Source organism: Plectropomus leopardus, chromosome 23, assembly GCF_026936395.1.
Source record: "Plectropomus leopardus strain MGB_pleo_1.0 chromosome 23, ASM2693639v1, whole genome shotgun sequence".
In the NCBI taxonomy this organism is placed as follows: Eukaryota; Metazoa; Chordata; class Actinopteri; order Perciformes; family Serranidae; genus Plectropomus; species Plectropomus leopardus.
The window spans coordinates 5495068-5511650 of record NC_142198.1 but is presented as its reverse complement, the minus strand read 5'-3'; the positions used below and the strand labels follow the sequence as shown (position 1 = coordinate 5511650).

Here is a 16583-nt window from a genome sequence, read left to right as displayed (position 1 = left end):
TGCAGATGAGATTAGAAGATAGTGTCCTTGTATTCATGTTCTTTGCTTCAGAGGATGATGTCACCAGTATATAGCAGCCATATATCAAGCTGAATATTACTTCATATGGAAATAATAGATCATTTTATTGATAAAATTTGAATCACATTTAAGGAACTATAACAGGTTCAAAACCACTTTAGCTTGCTTGGGTCCAGACCTTTATATCCACCCACTTGACTATTTGTCTGGTATCATAACATGAAACAGTGATTTCTTAGTTAAAAAGCAATTGATCCAATCAGCACCACAGGCAGAGCTAACGCCATCGTCAAGCTGTTGTCAAACGTCGTCAAGCTGTGTGCCGAGACCACTGAGAAGTCATAATAACGGTAGCAACTGCTTTAGACAAGATAGATGCTGCTATTCAGGCTGTTCTAAATCGATGTGTTTTCTTGATATCGCCCAACATCATAATTTGTTTTTACTTCGCTGTGCTCTACTCATAAAACATTTACTTATAAATGGCTACAAGAAAATCCGCCTACAGTGGATAACCAGCTTGAAATCAAAGAGATTATTGAGCTCGAATGACTAACTTTCCTACCAAGGTTGAGTTATAACTCATACATTACAAGATGGAAAAAATGGACAATAAATTTGTATATTTGTTGGAATAAGGAATGTGTTTGTTGATTCTCCCTGCCTATCCTCGACATAGACCTTAATAAAATCTAAATGTCAACAACAGCAGCAAAAAGTGACCATTTTTATATCAATGACCCACTGCATGTTACCTTTAAAGTGAGCAGAAAACTGTCTTTGTCTATCATAACTCAAAAATCTTACATTCGTGAATTAAAGAAATAAAAGTCAACATGTAACAGCAAAATAACATTTGTTATATATCTCACACACACAACACATTCAGCATGATCCATCTCTTATTTATCCAGTCATTTGCTTAGTACTTCCCAAACACATGCATTTTGCATTAGTGTTACTATTTCAAACAGTGGTTCCCAACTAGTCCAGCCATAGGGTCCATATTTCTCCTTGGTTTAAGGTCCACACATACAATACATTACCAGATATTAAATTATTTTTAATTGGCTTAGAACACAAAGAAAGCAAACATCTTGCAAGAGTAAATAGAAATGGCACTTCAAAATAAAAGCTCTGTGTCATAAATTCACTGTACTTCAATGTAAAGTGTGTTTTTTTACAAACTTAACATATTAACGAGTCACTTGCAGTCCATTCACACTGGATATGTGACCCACTTTTGGACTGTGACTCACCAGTTGGGAACCGCTGATTAAAAACACATCACAAACAGTCTCACGCATGGATGAGTACACTCAGGGCACTACTCGTAGGCGGAGATGTTTTAAATAGTTGGGTTTTAGTAAAAATGCAAACAATCGGACAAAACCGACTTTGATTATACTGCACGAGTTTTGTGCAAGTTTGTAAAGTGATGTTCTGATATAGTTTTTAAGATTTTTTTCAGCATTCAGTGATATTATTACAGTGTTTACATTGTATTTTTAAGAAATACTGATTAAGCTGAATAAGCAGTGCATGTTTGTGGATAAGTGTCTGCCTATGACTGATTCCAACCTACTTTGCTAATTATTTTAAGAGGGTAGTAGTTAATCAAACACTTTGGGTCTATAGCTGGTGTTGGTTTAATGATAATTTAGGAAGTTCCATGTTGTCAAGAAATGCAGGAATAACCGAGGTACGGTGACAATCTTCAGAGCGATATAGTTTTTATGGAAACTGTAGGAAATCTGGTTGTTGTTTTTGCTGTTAAATGTGGACCCGATTACTTTAATTCATGAAGAATGTTCACCTTTATGGATTCTTTGTTCACCATGACGGCATGCGAGAAAAACACATCTTTATGAGTTCAAGGTAACACACAGTGAATACTTTATGTAGAAATTCTGAGAGTGAAATATCACTTTAATATGACGTTAGATATTAACGTTAGTGATTAGTTAGGGAAAATCCAATCCCCCTCCCCCATGTAAAGCTGTTAAGAGTGGACGCAATATCAGACTGGAGACGGAAACTGAGTGTAACGAGCTGGTAGTTCTGTCTCATATCGGGCGATGAGATGGCAGACGACAATTAGTTTTAGTTCTGCATGCTTATTCTGAGCTTTGAAAACACTTTTTGACATGGTCTTTTTTATTTCCTCTGTGACTATTTGAATGGAAGAAGCTCAATACCCTGTGAGTAACAGGAAATTTGTCCTGACCCAGGTGAGAACAAATTGACCTGAACAAGTAGTCCTAGTTTGATAATGATATATTATGCAAGTGAAACACATGTATAAGGACTAAGGAACACTCTCTGCCTTCCCTCTTTTTTGTTAGCATAACACTGAGCAGTAGTCTTATTCAGCTACGATGTGTCACACTTTCCATATGCTAATTACATTTAATGTTTAACCGTCATATTGCAAAGCTTCTCTGGCACATTTGATAGGAGTCCTGTTTAAACCGCCTTGCACTGTACAATCAACAACACTATTTCCAAGCAATATAGCAATAACTTGTGATTACTATGTTTTGCAGCTTGTCAACAGGAAGACAAAGCCGTATTCCCTGTACGGTGTATGTTCAACATGTCTTCTGTCTTCTGAGACTGCCATTCACTCTGCAGAACTAGATCCACTCATTGCTATCCTCGGGGACTGTGTGTGTGTGTGTGTGTGTGTGTGTGTGTGTGTGTGTGTGTTGCTCCCCCACCATACTTTAGCTGACAAAGGGGGATGCCTTGAAGACTTTTTTTTTTTTTGCCTGTCCAAAAACAAAGCGAGGGAAGACATAGAGCACAAAACCTATTTTCCCCATTTTCTCTGGGCAATTACACAGATAAAGCTTGGAAAATTGGTGTTTTTTTTTCTTTGAAATGCAGGCAGAAATGGTGTTAAAACAGAGCAAAGAGATTGTGAGAAATGGCTTATTGTTGCCATTTCTTCTGTGTTTGATTTGCAAAGCTTTGTGCGCGACTGCTGAACAGTCAGAAAAGCGTTAACAGCGTACTCTGTGTGTACGCAAATGTAAGAAGGGGAAGAGAAATTCTGCCTATCATGTTTAATTGAACATATGTTTATTTATTTGTCAAGAGTCTTTCTTCACTTGCATTCATGTTTGGCTCTGGTGCTTTGCTCTCGTGTTTATGGTACTACAGTGTTTGAGCTGTGTATGATATTCTGGCAGGGGAATGGTCACAGCACTACAGAGCGGGGTTTGAATGCCCAATTAGACGGGGGAATTGAGGATAGAGACATCTTCTCCACACTAAAGTCCTCTGAAGCAAGATTTACAACTATTATTTTTCCCACTAGCGCCAAGCTGCCTCAGCCTCCATTTCCCTGCAGGCGAGAGTTGTTCTGATAAAGAAAAGGACCCCGGAAAATAAAGAAGTTTCCAAACAGTGGCTCACAGATTAATAACACAGATGGAGGGTTACTCCCCAGCCATGTATACTGTGTTGATTGGGCACAGAAAAGGCAAAATGGCTGCCTTCTGTTTCATTTGTGAGACAAATCATTCAATGGGGCGGCTGCACTATTGAATATGCAAATGGTGCCATTATCCCTGCATGGCTCTGCGGCGGACAGCTGAGGGATCTTGTTGGTGCACGCTTGGTTGGTGGTGTTTTATAAGATGGAGGTACAATTGTCTATTAATCACTCAAGCTGAGTGAGGGAATGCTAACACCAGTTGTATTACTTGGAGAACAATGCTTTTCCCAATAATGGCAAGACAGATTATGTTTACATTTACAATCACACAGCGTGGTCCCCCTCCCAGGGTGTCAAAAAACACTGCTTGGTCAGTGCCCTACTATTGTAGTGATTGCAGGGGCACTGTTTGGCGTCCACGGACTTCAATGTAAAGCCATGCCCATTATCATTAGATGCTCAAACAATAGATGTAGTTTAAGACGCCTGAATGTCTGCTCAGGGTGGATGGTGTCAATCAAGCATCGGACTTTGACCCACGAGAGCAGTGATGACAACAAACATCCGTTGTGGCGTTTGCCACTCAAAGTTGTGTGTCTTGTTTTGTTTTTTAGCTACAAACAGATGTCTTTGTACCACTCTAAGCCAGGTGTTTTTAAGCAGCATTGGTTGTCTTTTCCTAACCATAATTAAGACGTTTTATTGCCTCAAACTTATTGCCAACTCAAAGCAGGGTGTTTTGTAGTGACAGATTTGGATGAGTGGTTTGGGCCAACCAACGCGTTCTTATTGATGCATTGCTTTTCCCCTACCCTGATTGGAAGGTAGCTGTCAAAGTGACTTTTCAATCACAAAGTATCCACTATGGTTGGGCAATGTCTATCAAATTGACACTTTTCAAAGTGAATCATCCGAATGGACAATGACATTGCCCGAACCAGCACGAACCTGCAAACTTCCAAGTTTATGACGTGCGTAGCACAACTGTCAGGACTGAGACAAGGAAATAGACAGTTAGGAGAGTTAGCACAGCAGTGCTCTGCAAGGTGTGTGTGAGTTTTAAATCCTTATGATGGTGGGGACAAACTTCTGTCTATCTGGCAGATAAATCAGAATTACTATTTTGGAAGCACGCGGTAGCCATGCCCTTAAGCATACCCTGCTTTATTGTCTGTTAAACTAAATGGGATCATAATTTACAACCTGAGAATCATTCTGCATTTAAGGGAACTTGGAACTAGAGATTGAGATCAAAGACTAATTAGACAAAAGTGTTTAGTGAGGTAACAAATCAAGTAAGAAGTCCGGTCATTTTCTCATAGACTTCTATACAATCAGATCTCTGATGCAAACAGTGGAATCGCCCCTATTGGACATTAGAAAGAATGCAGGTTTAAGATACATCTGCATTGGCTTCTCTTTGCAGACCTGTAGATTGTAGGAATTTCTTTGACAATCTCCAAACCTGCTTGAAAAGAAAGGACACAGTTTGAGACAGGGATGGCGTGGGATAAGGGCCCTGGCTAAGACCTAAACCCAAAACAACATAGTCCAACCACTACATGACAGCAGCGCACTCCCTTAAAAGCTTTACTGACAATCTCAGTGTTGACTGACAGCAGCCTTTGCCACAGCCTAGCCAGAAGCAATCGATCAAAAAGAAAACCTTCCTAATCAGACATCAATTACTAAATTTACTGGAAGAGATCTCTAGAGTAGATTAGCTGCAAAGAGTGCATGGATACACAGGAGGCTAGTTTTATCTATAAATCAGACACAGTGCGTAATGAATACGTATTACTCGGCAGCTTGCTATAATCAAAAACTTTGACAGCAAGCATTTATTAAATCTAGCAATTACTGATTTCTCTATTGACATTGCAGTCTTGAGATGAGCATACAAATAATGTGATGATTATATTCAACGCATATGTGACAATAACATAATTGGCCATGTGCATGATGCACTTTATTTGAATTCCACCATGAAATTTAGTGAGACCCGGCTGATAATTACATGTCTCACTGCTAAAACCACTGGATCTAATTTTGCACTCTTGTCTCCAGCTTAAGAAAGCTCTCCCTCTGCAACCCCCTCCCTTCTGATCATCCTTTTTAATTGCACTTTGCACACCCCAAAGGAAATAAAAACTGAAAAAGTCTGTGAATAAATCATGTCTTCCCCAAACTTGGGGCCCCTTTTGATCTTTTGACTCCTTGTATCCTTCAGTGGCCCCAGGGGTTCACCCTGACTTCTGATGTGTCTTACGCAGCAATCCGCAGTAGCCTCAAGAGCACTTACTCTGGGGTATGACGCAGACTAAATCAAAGTGAATCATCCAGAGCTAATGTTACTACAGACGGACACTTGAAAAGATCTGTCCACGATGTCCACTATCAACACCATAAGGTCTTTCTGCTGAGTAAGTATCTCCTTCCCTTTGACTTTCTGCTTTTATTGTATTGCTGTCACTCTTCCGCACCACAGGCGGCCACTCTCTGCTATCCAAATAACACATCAGAAAACCTCACTTCTGAGGTCTGAAGCTAACAATTACCTGAGCTTCCAGTCCCAGTCTCCCAGCACACCACAGATGCCTATTCACATTTAAGTGCCTTGTAACAACAGCTATTATTCCAAGATGATTCAAGAAGGCAGGGTAGTTGGAAGTCAAAGAAGTAAAGGTGTCTTCATCAAAAGACAGTCATCATACCGCGACGAAAAGTCAAGTGTACCCAATTTGACGGAGAAAAAAAAAAGAGAGTGAAAACAAAAAAGAGCAAAGCACAGAACGAATAAAGCGATAAGCTGTTATTGTTTCTCGTACAATTCCTTTTTTTATCACCTTGGTCTGGGATGTTGGATTTAGTTCATACTGGGATACCAATTGGTAAAGGACATTGCACGTATATTGCCCTGTTCCTGTAAAGGCAACCATCTGCCGAAAGGGGAGGGAGGGGGGTCATCTTTCAAGGTGAAGACGACAGGCTGGCACAGATGCTGCCAGGCTTTTGTTAAGTTTTATTTCACCCCCTGTCCACTCTTGTTTGGCAAGTACATTTACAATTGGCAGCATCATTTAGTTTGCTCTGTTTATGCTGGGCCCTTGCACTGAAATGTCTGACACTTCAGGAAGACAAGAATCAAGCAAGGAAATGCAAATTCCTGCAAGCCTGGGATTTTTTCGACTCATTTTATAAGATACGCATAGAGAAAAATTAATACCTAACAAAAGCACCAAGGTAGAATTGTGCTCTGTGTATTTACAACAAAGATAATTTGAATTTTTTTGCTAGGCAAATTGTGTTTTTGCAAAGTACTTAAGAACAGAAGTTCTCTTTGAGAAAAAGTAAAAATTCCACAGTGACAAAGAAAACCAATGGGTGCACAGTGAAGCTATTCTAAAAGCCAGGTCTAATTTAGATGGATTTGAGCTGGCACAGGTTCATGGCCACCATCCAACAACACTTAAGGGACAGACTAAGGATGACACTGGAATACTTATTTCCTGTCAGCGAGAAAGAATGCATGACAAAGAGTCGGATGAACTTGCTCTTACCTTTGAGGTCCAGGTTGCGGGCTCCATTGGAGTGCTGCGTCACGGTGCGTGAGTCAATCTTAAGCGTATGTACGTTGTTGGCGTCCCGGGACACCACCACGTTGTGCCACTGGTTGTCATTGAGCGGCTTGTCGGAGTTGCCCTTCATCAGCGACGGCCCGTTGCCGAGATCAAAGACATAATGGACGTATCTGCAAAGAATAGAAAGATCGAGTGTGAGCGCGTTTGCAGTAGCTGTTCTTGAAGGAAAGTAAATAAATTAATTTCTGAAAATGGAGACAATCAACGCCAAGGCATGTTTTCTCTCAATGACAAGTGCTAATAACAAGCCAACAACCTCCGATTGTTCTGATAAAGTGAAGTGCTCTCCTATTTCATCTCTAATGTCTCCCTCCTGTTCTCCATCTCAGAATATACTTTTGATGTAAATCATGCTACCAGTTTATTTGCTGCACATGAGGCCTGGGATTTATTTTTTCATCACTGGTTCGACATGTAAATATAGAAACCTGTTTTGTCTAAAAGCCCCCTTTTGCCCAAAGGCAGACGAGGTGGCACAGTTCCCCCTTTCTCACAAATATGGCTGCCTTTTGTGTTTTGGGTAAAGGCTATTGTGGCCATTTTATTCAAGGTATGTTGGCTGTTTTTTCTACCTTGAATCCAATTCCTTTATGTAGCCTCTTGTCTTTGTGTGGCAGAGGCAGCTCAGGCTTTTGTGTTGTAACAGTGCTCACTATAGAGCACAAGAGGAAGAGAGATACACACACTAAAGCCTCTTTTTGATACTCTAATTATGAACAGCTTTTAGGGTGATACAATTCACAATTCGAAGCAGTTTATTTCTGGGGTGTGCGCTAGCGTCTAGCTTATAGAAAATTGGCCGGTCAGAGGAATGCATTGTGGTCAAAATTATGCATTTACAGTTATCAGTTAATGGATTGTAAAATAAACACCCAAGAGGGAAGTTTGAGAAAAAAATAGACATGAATGTTTCTCCACTTTCTGGTTCCCAGCGGTCTTTGCAGCTTTCAGCTGAGCTTTTAAGACGACTGATTATGATTACTTGCGCTAAAGTCACTTTCATGCAGCCAGCCCTGATTCATAGCAGCATTAAATGACTCACTGATCTGCGTTAACTTTGAGAGAAAAAAAAGCTATGATTCAACCCATATTTTGTTTTATTGCCAAGAACACGCTTCTAAATGTTTTGACTTGGGTGGTGATCAATTGACAATTCACTAGATTCCTCAGTGAATTTCACACAATATACAAATGGGTTGGATTTAGCAGGAAATGGGAGTAAATGGTCTGCTTTACCGAAGGAAACCAAAGGTACAGATCACGCTTTCAGTAGCCTCTCTGTCATTACCCTAAATTTGTGCTAAATTTAGGACCTTTTGTCTATTTTGCAAGTGTTGGTGTTGCTTTTTGTGGTTGGCTTTGGACGGTGGTGGCATGTGGCTGAGTCACCCATCAGGATGAGCTAATTAACCAACCAGTCTGGAAACTCTCCTTCTGCCTACTTCTAATAAGCTAGCTGCTAGGTAGCCAAGTCAAGGTTTTTAATGTAAACATTAGTTAACATCGGAGAAAAGATGGAGAAGAATGAGGACCAGCTGAACTAGCATCCTGCTAGCTTTTGTACTGGGGTTTAGACAATGAATTGGGTGACCTCCATACCAGTACCGGTACCGATATATCATGGAACTGTAATAGAGAACCCTAGAAATAAGTCCCTCAAACCCAGAAATCAGTTAGCATTTAAGCACCTGCAGTTTCTTTGTCTGGAACTCAATTGATTTTTTGGTTGGATGCCTGAAACAAACTCTGTGGTTAACACAAGCTTAACAGACATTTAAGTTTCGTTTTGCAACATACAATACGTCAGTACATACTTTGAACCTTTATGTGTCTTGAAAAAAGTCAGTTGCTAAAAATAGCTACCTGAGACTGGTGATTGATTGACATGGGACTCACCCCTTCACCAGTTCCACGACAATAAAGTCACTCCCGTCTCCAGAGTTGAAAAGCATCAGGCCGTCTGGCGTGGTGGTTTTAAACTGAAAGAAGAGGTGCATGGAGGCGTAAGCTTGTAACGTGGCTAAAGCTAAATAGCTGCCTTTCGTTCGAAACGTCACCGGATCTGCAATGATGTGGCGCATGCCGAAGCGGGCGTTCAGTTCGCAGTAGGAGATGTCGCCATTTTTGCACTGGTCTAGGTAGGGCACCCCATTGAAGGTCAGACCCTGGAGGTGGCCGATGAAGTTTGAGGGCACCACGGAGATGAAGCGCCGCTCAGTCATGATGCCGGTCTCTATGTTGTGGAACTCGAGACGCGTGTGGGCACCAGTCATCTGGCCTGGAATGGGAAAGGATACATAAAACACAGCATTAGACAAGTGGCAAAACATCCACTGCAATCTCCTCCTTTAGGCTGCAGAAGGCATGCTGGGGAAATGTGAAGGATTATGTCACACTGTTACACTGACAGGATTATAACCAGTTTAAAAGGACACATTTCAAATGTTTTAATGCAACAAAGGTTCACCCTTTACAACTTGAGCAAATTTTTTGATTTATTTGAAAAGCATGGGGAAAAGGCGATGAGCAACATATGAAGACAGACCCCAAAAATTAGCAAGAAATTAGTAACAAAATTACCTGAAAATCAGTAACAAAAAAAACCAAAAAAAAAAACAAGGCAAACAAGACTTGGAAAAGTGTTTAAAAACTATATTAATTCTATAACATAATTTTAAATATGTAGTAATGATAATTATAAAAAAAAAAGCTCTTTCAATATCTTTTTTCCCCTAGACATTTTTTCTACATTTCTTGCTAAATTACTCTTTACCTTTTTCCCCATGTTTTTGAAAGAAATCACACCAATTTGCTCAAGATTTGAAGGTTTCAGTACTTGTGAAAGGCACTGAAAGATGAAAAGTGATGTTGCTCCAATTTTCAAAGGGTTAAACTTCAAGAGATTCGTACTTTCTGTTGAAATTGTGTATCAAACTTAATCATGGATCCATTTCATTGTAAAGAAATGCAAATAAACACTGATTTACTGTGTCTGATTTAGTAATTAAATGTTAAGCACATATTATATGCTTCTGGCATTTCTTTATTATGCTGATTAGATCTTTAAATTGATTTCAGTTGCTTTAAAAAACAGTGTGATCAGTGTGTGGTTTTACTGTATAGGTTCACAAGGGTAGAGCCTATTTGCCTAACCTGCTGTGAAGGATATTATACAAGCATAACACTGCAGAAAATTTCTTGTTACTACTCTACATGCCACAATTTATATTGTGTTTACTGGGAGATGTGGAGTAATGAGCTTGGCAAGCTGCCGATTTAAATGCCTTCCCTGCTGAAGCCTGGCCAGCCTCGCAAGGACTCCCTGGGTGCTTTGGTCTTTTCTTCTCTCCTGTGAACCAGTTTGTGAACCAGGCAGAACTTCACAGGGTCATTCTTTGCTTCTGGCCTCAGCGTGCCCACTCTCTTCCCTTCATCTCGCTCACACCTTTCTCTCTCCTCTTCTCTCGTCCTTTGCCCTGCCATCCTTTTTTCGCCTGAGGCCACAATACCGTGAGTGCCCGTGACTCCACCTCGTCTCTTGACCTTTTATCCTTCTCTTGCTATTTTCTTTAGACGTTGGCAGAACCTGTACCTCCATACTTTGTACACAGTTGCTCACACTGTTGGTAAATGCTAGAAAAACTTGAAGTCCAGCCTTTAAACCCCTGTGAAATCTGAGCATATTGCTTATTTCTTTCAAATACATGGGGAAAAGGCAGTGAGTAATGAAAGAAGAAATGACCCAAAAAATTGCAAGAAATTAGTAAAAAGTGGGTGAAAATTATCTGAAAATTAAAAATACCACAACAAGGAAATGAACCTGAAAAAAAGTGCTTAACAATTTGGTAACATAATTTTAAACATGTAATCATGATAATTGTATAATATTTAATATTTTCTAATACCCTTTCTTTCTCTAGCTTTTTAAAATTATTTTCTAAATCTTCTAATCTTGCAATCATAGAACATTTCTTACCAAGTCGGTTATTGCCCTTTTTCCCATGTTTATTGAAAGAAATGCACCATGCCTACATATGAAAGATATCTGAAAAACATCAGCACAAAAAATGGATGTAGCTCCAGGTTTTAAAGGGTTAAATGAGACATAGGTGGGGGAAAATTTGGACCATATTATGGTTTACTCCCCAACGAAGCACATAATTTTAATCTTAGCAATGACATTTGCAGATAAACACCTTTTAGCTCTTATACCACCTTCCCTAGATATCAGTTTAATAGTAAATGAAAGAATCATATGCCACCTCCGTCTCTAATTTATTATCAGCGTAATTAGTCACCTTCGCTTTCAAATGAGTTGTTAATGACAAATGGCAAAACAGTTGACTCTATGTGGGTGGATAGTGGAGTAATACTTGTGGATTTGTGACTACATATCCTTCACTGCCTCTCATCCCATATTAATCCCTCTGTGTCACAAACACAACTAACCTTCCACTGTGACATTATCCACAGACAGCTGCAGGCTCTTGCCTCGTCGCACCACCTTCACCGTGTGCCACTCATTGTCGTTCAGCTTCTGCCCCGCGAACAGCGTCTCGGGTCCTTTGCCTGTAGCAGTGGGAGGGGGGGGGGTCAAATCACAAACAGCACAGCAGGGAATGCTGTGCGTGCCTACTCATGCACCCACACACAGTTCACACACAGTGGGTGACAGTGCCAGTGGAGAAAACCTGCATGTTTGCGAGACACATTCACACTATAGATTCTCCTGGTATAGTGGAAATGAAAGGAATCAAATATCCGGCCTGACAGACTGTAAAATCGAATGTCTTCTCAAAAGCTTGCAGTGTTGCAGCAGGATGTCGTCAAAGGCAGTGGGAAAAATAAGTCGTAACCAGTTGAGGGAGTCGATTAGAACAGGCAGCTGACGATGAGTGGAGATGCTGGGTTACAAATGTTACACTGAGTCTTGTTAAGAAGTCTCTGGGTGGATGAAACCAGACGGTTTAACCACTTATACACCAAACTGCTTTCCTCCTTCCAGGGTTCCCACACATATTCATTGACAAAATTTAAAAACTTTTCCATGACTTTTGAATTTGACCCACAAGGAAATAAATAAATAATTTAAAAGAAAGTAAAACTACCACCTTGCTGTTTTTATTCCTCCATGAACCAGCCAAGTTGCAGTTACAGTTTATAGCCATGTCTGTGAAAACATAGATGTTTCACACAACATCAACAGATGGACACCCCAGATTAGCGTCCCCAATTCAGTGTCTGACCAAATGTTTCCCCTTCTGTTACTGAAATATGATGTTGCGCAATGGCAAGAAAAGTGTTTCTGCAGAAAATGATGATGTCATAGCCAAGTTGACTGTTGAACTTTTGAATCTAAAAAGACATTGCTTCTTCATTTTACTGGACATTTGTGTGAAATTCTGTCATAATTAGTGTATGAATTCTTGATTTATGGCCAAAGACAGGTTTCCTGAGGTCACAGTGACCTTGACCTTGACCACCAATTACAATTAGTTCATTTTCAAATCGAACAAATTCAAATTGAACATTGATGCCAAAGAAGGCCTTAAGGGAATGAATTCATTCCCTTCAGGCCTTCTTGAAAAATTCACAAGAATGAGACAAACGCATGGAAACTGTGACCTTGACCTTTGACCACCAACATCTAATCAGTTCATCCTTGAGACTAAGTGGACGTCTGTGTCAAATTCGAAGAAAAAAACTTCCCTAAAGGTGTTTTTGATGAATCACGTTTACAAGAATGAGATCAGCGAGGTCACAATGACCTTGACCTTTGACCAATCCAAGAAGTTTCTAATTGAGGAATTTCCTCTAGGCATGCTTGATTTATCACGATTTTTGCCCCAATCACCCAGCATTTTTCGATCATATCAGATTTAAACTCTATTGTAACATCATTTCTGCTGCCTGACATACATGAGGGCAGAGACAGAACACGGGCAAAAAATGAAAAACAAAACACAAAACATCAAACACTGACTCACAGATAGATTTACCATGACGTTACATTAAGTGGAAGGCTATCTATTGAAAATGACCGTAACTATTTTGTTACAGGCAACAAAATTCCATGCATTCCCCAAAACTTTCAGTGATTTTTTTTGCTTATTCCATTACATTTCCAGGTTCTTAACAACCGTGGGAACCCTGCCCTTTGCACTCCCGATTCCCTTCTACTTCCCTTTCTTGCTGTTGTTTTGCCTCTACAACTGACAGAGACAATTTGATGCATATGGGAAATGCTTATTGGAGACATATTTACATAAGCGTCTTTTCAAAGTGGAGAACAAGCTATTTATATCCTGGCAAATGACAGAGCCTTATTACATCAACATTAGAACAAATTGATGACGTGAGGGAGTGACAGCGGGGGAGATTTTGATTAAGACAGCAGTCATGAATTTCTCTTTCAATGATGAGTTGATGTGATTCACAGCTTAAGTCAAGGCGGTGGCTGGTGCTGGTTAATAGCTGTGTCAAAGTTTGTATTAGGGTTCAATGATAGGCATACAAGAGTGGGGTAAGTATGGCATGTGACAACAAAAGGAAAATCATTCCTCACATTCAAAAGTTAACGGCCTGTCAGCAGTGGGCGTGCACAGCGTCATGGCACCAAGGTGAAGGTAATCAGTGATAAGAGGGGAGAAGGAGGATTGTGTAAACAGCAGCAGGGCGGACTGAAATAGCAGAATGCTGGAGGAAACTAGTCACTTCCATTAAGCCACCTCCTGTACTTTGTGCTTTTAGGCAGCTCTGGAGTTGAGCAAGGGCCATTGTCGCTGGTAAATAAAGAAATGCCACATCAAACGACAATGTCTTTCTTACACCATTAGCTCTGATGATTTGTTTATTGCAGATCTAATATTATAAATTCCACTTTGCTTCTGGGGACTTTTCGGACTGGTTGGCCGTCTGGAGCCTGAGTATATCATAGCAGGTGCTCGACTGGGATGATATAGAACATCCGGCTGAAATATGATTGTCCCCTTTCCAGTTGTGTTTGAAATTATGTAGTCTAGATGAAAAAAAAAGTCCCATCAATTGATGGCCCTGCCTGGCAAGAACACAAACATGGTCCACTGGAGAATTGTTTTCCCATTTACTCCTGTTACTTTTTTTTTTTTGTATTGTTTTTTTCATGGGCTTTTTGTCTTCAGCCACATGAAATTGGATAGAGAGACTTTTGATCACACCATGTGTGAAGTAAATATAAAGGAAAAGGCTGCAATATTGCTGCAAAGAGTGGCTGAAAGTTACCAGCAGAGAAGTTAGAGCTGATACAAAGACAGATAGGAGGATGGAGGAGGAAAATATGAAAACGGATGAAGATGAAATAAAGACGAGTGAAAAGAACCCAAGAGAAGAACAAAAAAACCGAGAAACAAAGTGCAATGGAGCAGCAGCAGCAGCAGAGCCGGCTGGCTGATGTAAGATCGTAAAAGTTAGAAGAGTCTACTGCAGCACAAATGAGTGGAAATGGATACCCTTTAGAATAGGGGTCCATGTAATATTTATTTGGCTTGGCTGCTACAGGCCACAGGAGAGCAAGGGGCCACTGCCGCACACCTAGCAGGGGCTATTTGGCTATAATACCACTAACAATGGGGGGCGAAAGATATATGGGCTGCTCTGGACAGACTGGCAGAGCAACAAAAAGCTCTGGGCAGAAGGTGGTATAAAAGTGCAGTGAGGGACCTATTAGGTTGTAGGAGCAAAGTGCGACACAGTAACAACACTTGAGGAAAAGTTTGGAATGCAAGTCACACCAACATGTTCTCATCCCAAGTCGTCACATAACGCCACTTTGTCAGTGGACTTTCACAGTTACACATTACTGCTCCTGCATCCTCTTGCATCTGCTGTTAACATTCCAGGATGCTGCAAACAACACCGGAATGTCGACAAAAGCACACGATGAGGATTAGGTAACAAACGCACATATACAATGAACGCCAGGATATCAACAAAAGCATATGGACAATCAACACTGGGATATCAACAAAGCCACATGGTTAGGATTAAGCTACAAAGGCACAGGTGGTTAGGTTTCGGCAACAGAAGCACATGGTTAGGTTTCAGAAAAAAAAAAAAAAACATTATGGTTTGGCTCTACATTCATAAGGGAAGCAGACACCGGGCTTCCAGTTGAAAGTCTGGGGTTAGCTGGACCCATCCACCAGCCCTCCCTTCCGCCCTAGAGGGAACTCCAGCTACTTTTGTTAAATTGTTACTAGCAGTGTTTTAACCTGACATCATCCATCAGTGTATCATACAGCTGCAACAGGTTCCATCTGGCCGCGTTACTCAACTGACGCTGCCCATCCGGGTATGCTACTACCGCAACAGGTGCCGCCCATGGACTGTATATAAAGGTTTACCTATTTCCACTTATCCCTGCCATTCTTAAGGGAAGCCAAAATATTCAGGATATGTCCGCTGCCATCTCTTGCTGGTGAAGATATTCGGAGCAAACATCTGCACATTATAAATCTTTGCAGTGGAGGAGTTCATTTGAAACACTCGTCCAATAAGTCCCAAGCAGTGCCATTGACTGTAAGCAAAGATAATGGCATACACAGCTGTCAACCATGGCAAAAATGTCCTTTTTATAGAATTTAATTCATTAAAACCAAACTAATTAAAATAGAGATCACTTGAACAAACATCAGGATGATGAGAACTACCTTAAAAGACACAGAGCATATTTTGGAAAAACTTATTTGGCATGTTCTTGGAGCTTTTAGTCTGGCCCATGCCCACTAACATGGAGTGGGTGGGCTTTATGGCCTGTACTGGGTAATCAAGATGTTTAGGCCTCACTTTGTGGGAGCTGTCATGTTGCCCATCTTTATATACAGTGTATGGTACCATGCCACTGCCTTGGAGGTGTAGTATACCATCACAAATGCCGGTTTTTGGTGTCAGTATCTCACTCCAAAATCACTGACAAAGTGGCAGTATTTTATGACTTTAGAATGAAAAAGGGCTGGTCACAAAGTTAGTTAAGGGGGGATCAAAAGTTGACAAATACCTTGCTGCAAAAGTATGAAAATTAAAAATTAAAAAAAAAATTAACTTTTGGGTCATTTATTTGTTGGCTTAATGCCCAGATCATTATGCCATGAGTATAAGAGGATGCCAGAACAATGACTGCTCTGAAACCACATGTTGATGAAGCACCTGGTTCAATATGGTATATTTCTAACAGCAAAGTGAAGCCTTTATTGCCGAGGTAACACTGCAAACAAGAAAGCTGAGGTTAAATGAGTCACTAAGCCTCTAATTGAGCCACTGGCAGAGGGAAGCACTCACCGCTGGAAAAACGAGGGAGGGGGGGGGGGCATGGGCTCATTAATAAAAGAGCTGGCGATTATTAAAATGCAATTAATTCTCATCCTGCCACTCGTGCCCTCTCGCTTTGTCTTGGAGATCAGCAGGGCAAAGGGCTGTGATCACACAAACAGAAGCTTCCTCTC

General features: G+C 40.6%; 1 protein-coding gene across 3 annotated transcripts in view; it reads right to left on the bottom strand.

The window, feature by feature from the left end:
• The window catches only part of nrxn2b (neurexin 2b), an 883386-nt gene that overhangs the window by 386580 nt on the left and 480223 nt on the right, over window positions 1–16583 (bottom strand). For all 3 annotated transcript variants that reach the window (XM_088073122.1, XM_088073124.1, XM_088073123.1), the window contains 3 exons: window positions 11554–11673; window positions 9001–9382; window positions 7024–7214 (listed from right to left, as the gene is read on the bottom strand). In XM_088073122.1, the coding sequence (XP_087929248.1) occupies window positions 7024–7214; window positions 9001–9382; window positions 11554–11673 (693 nt within the window). The remainder of the gene's footprint in view (window positions 1–7023; window positions 7215–9000; window positions 9383–11553; window positions 11674–16583) is intronic.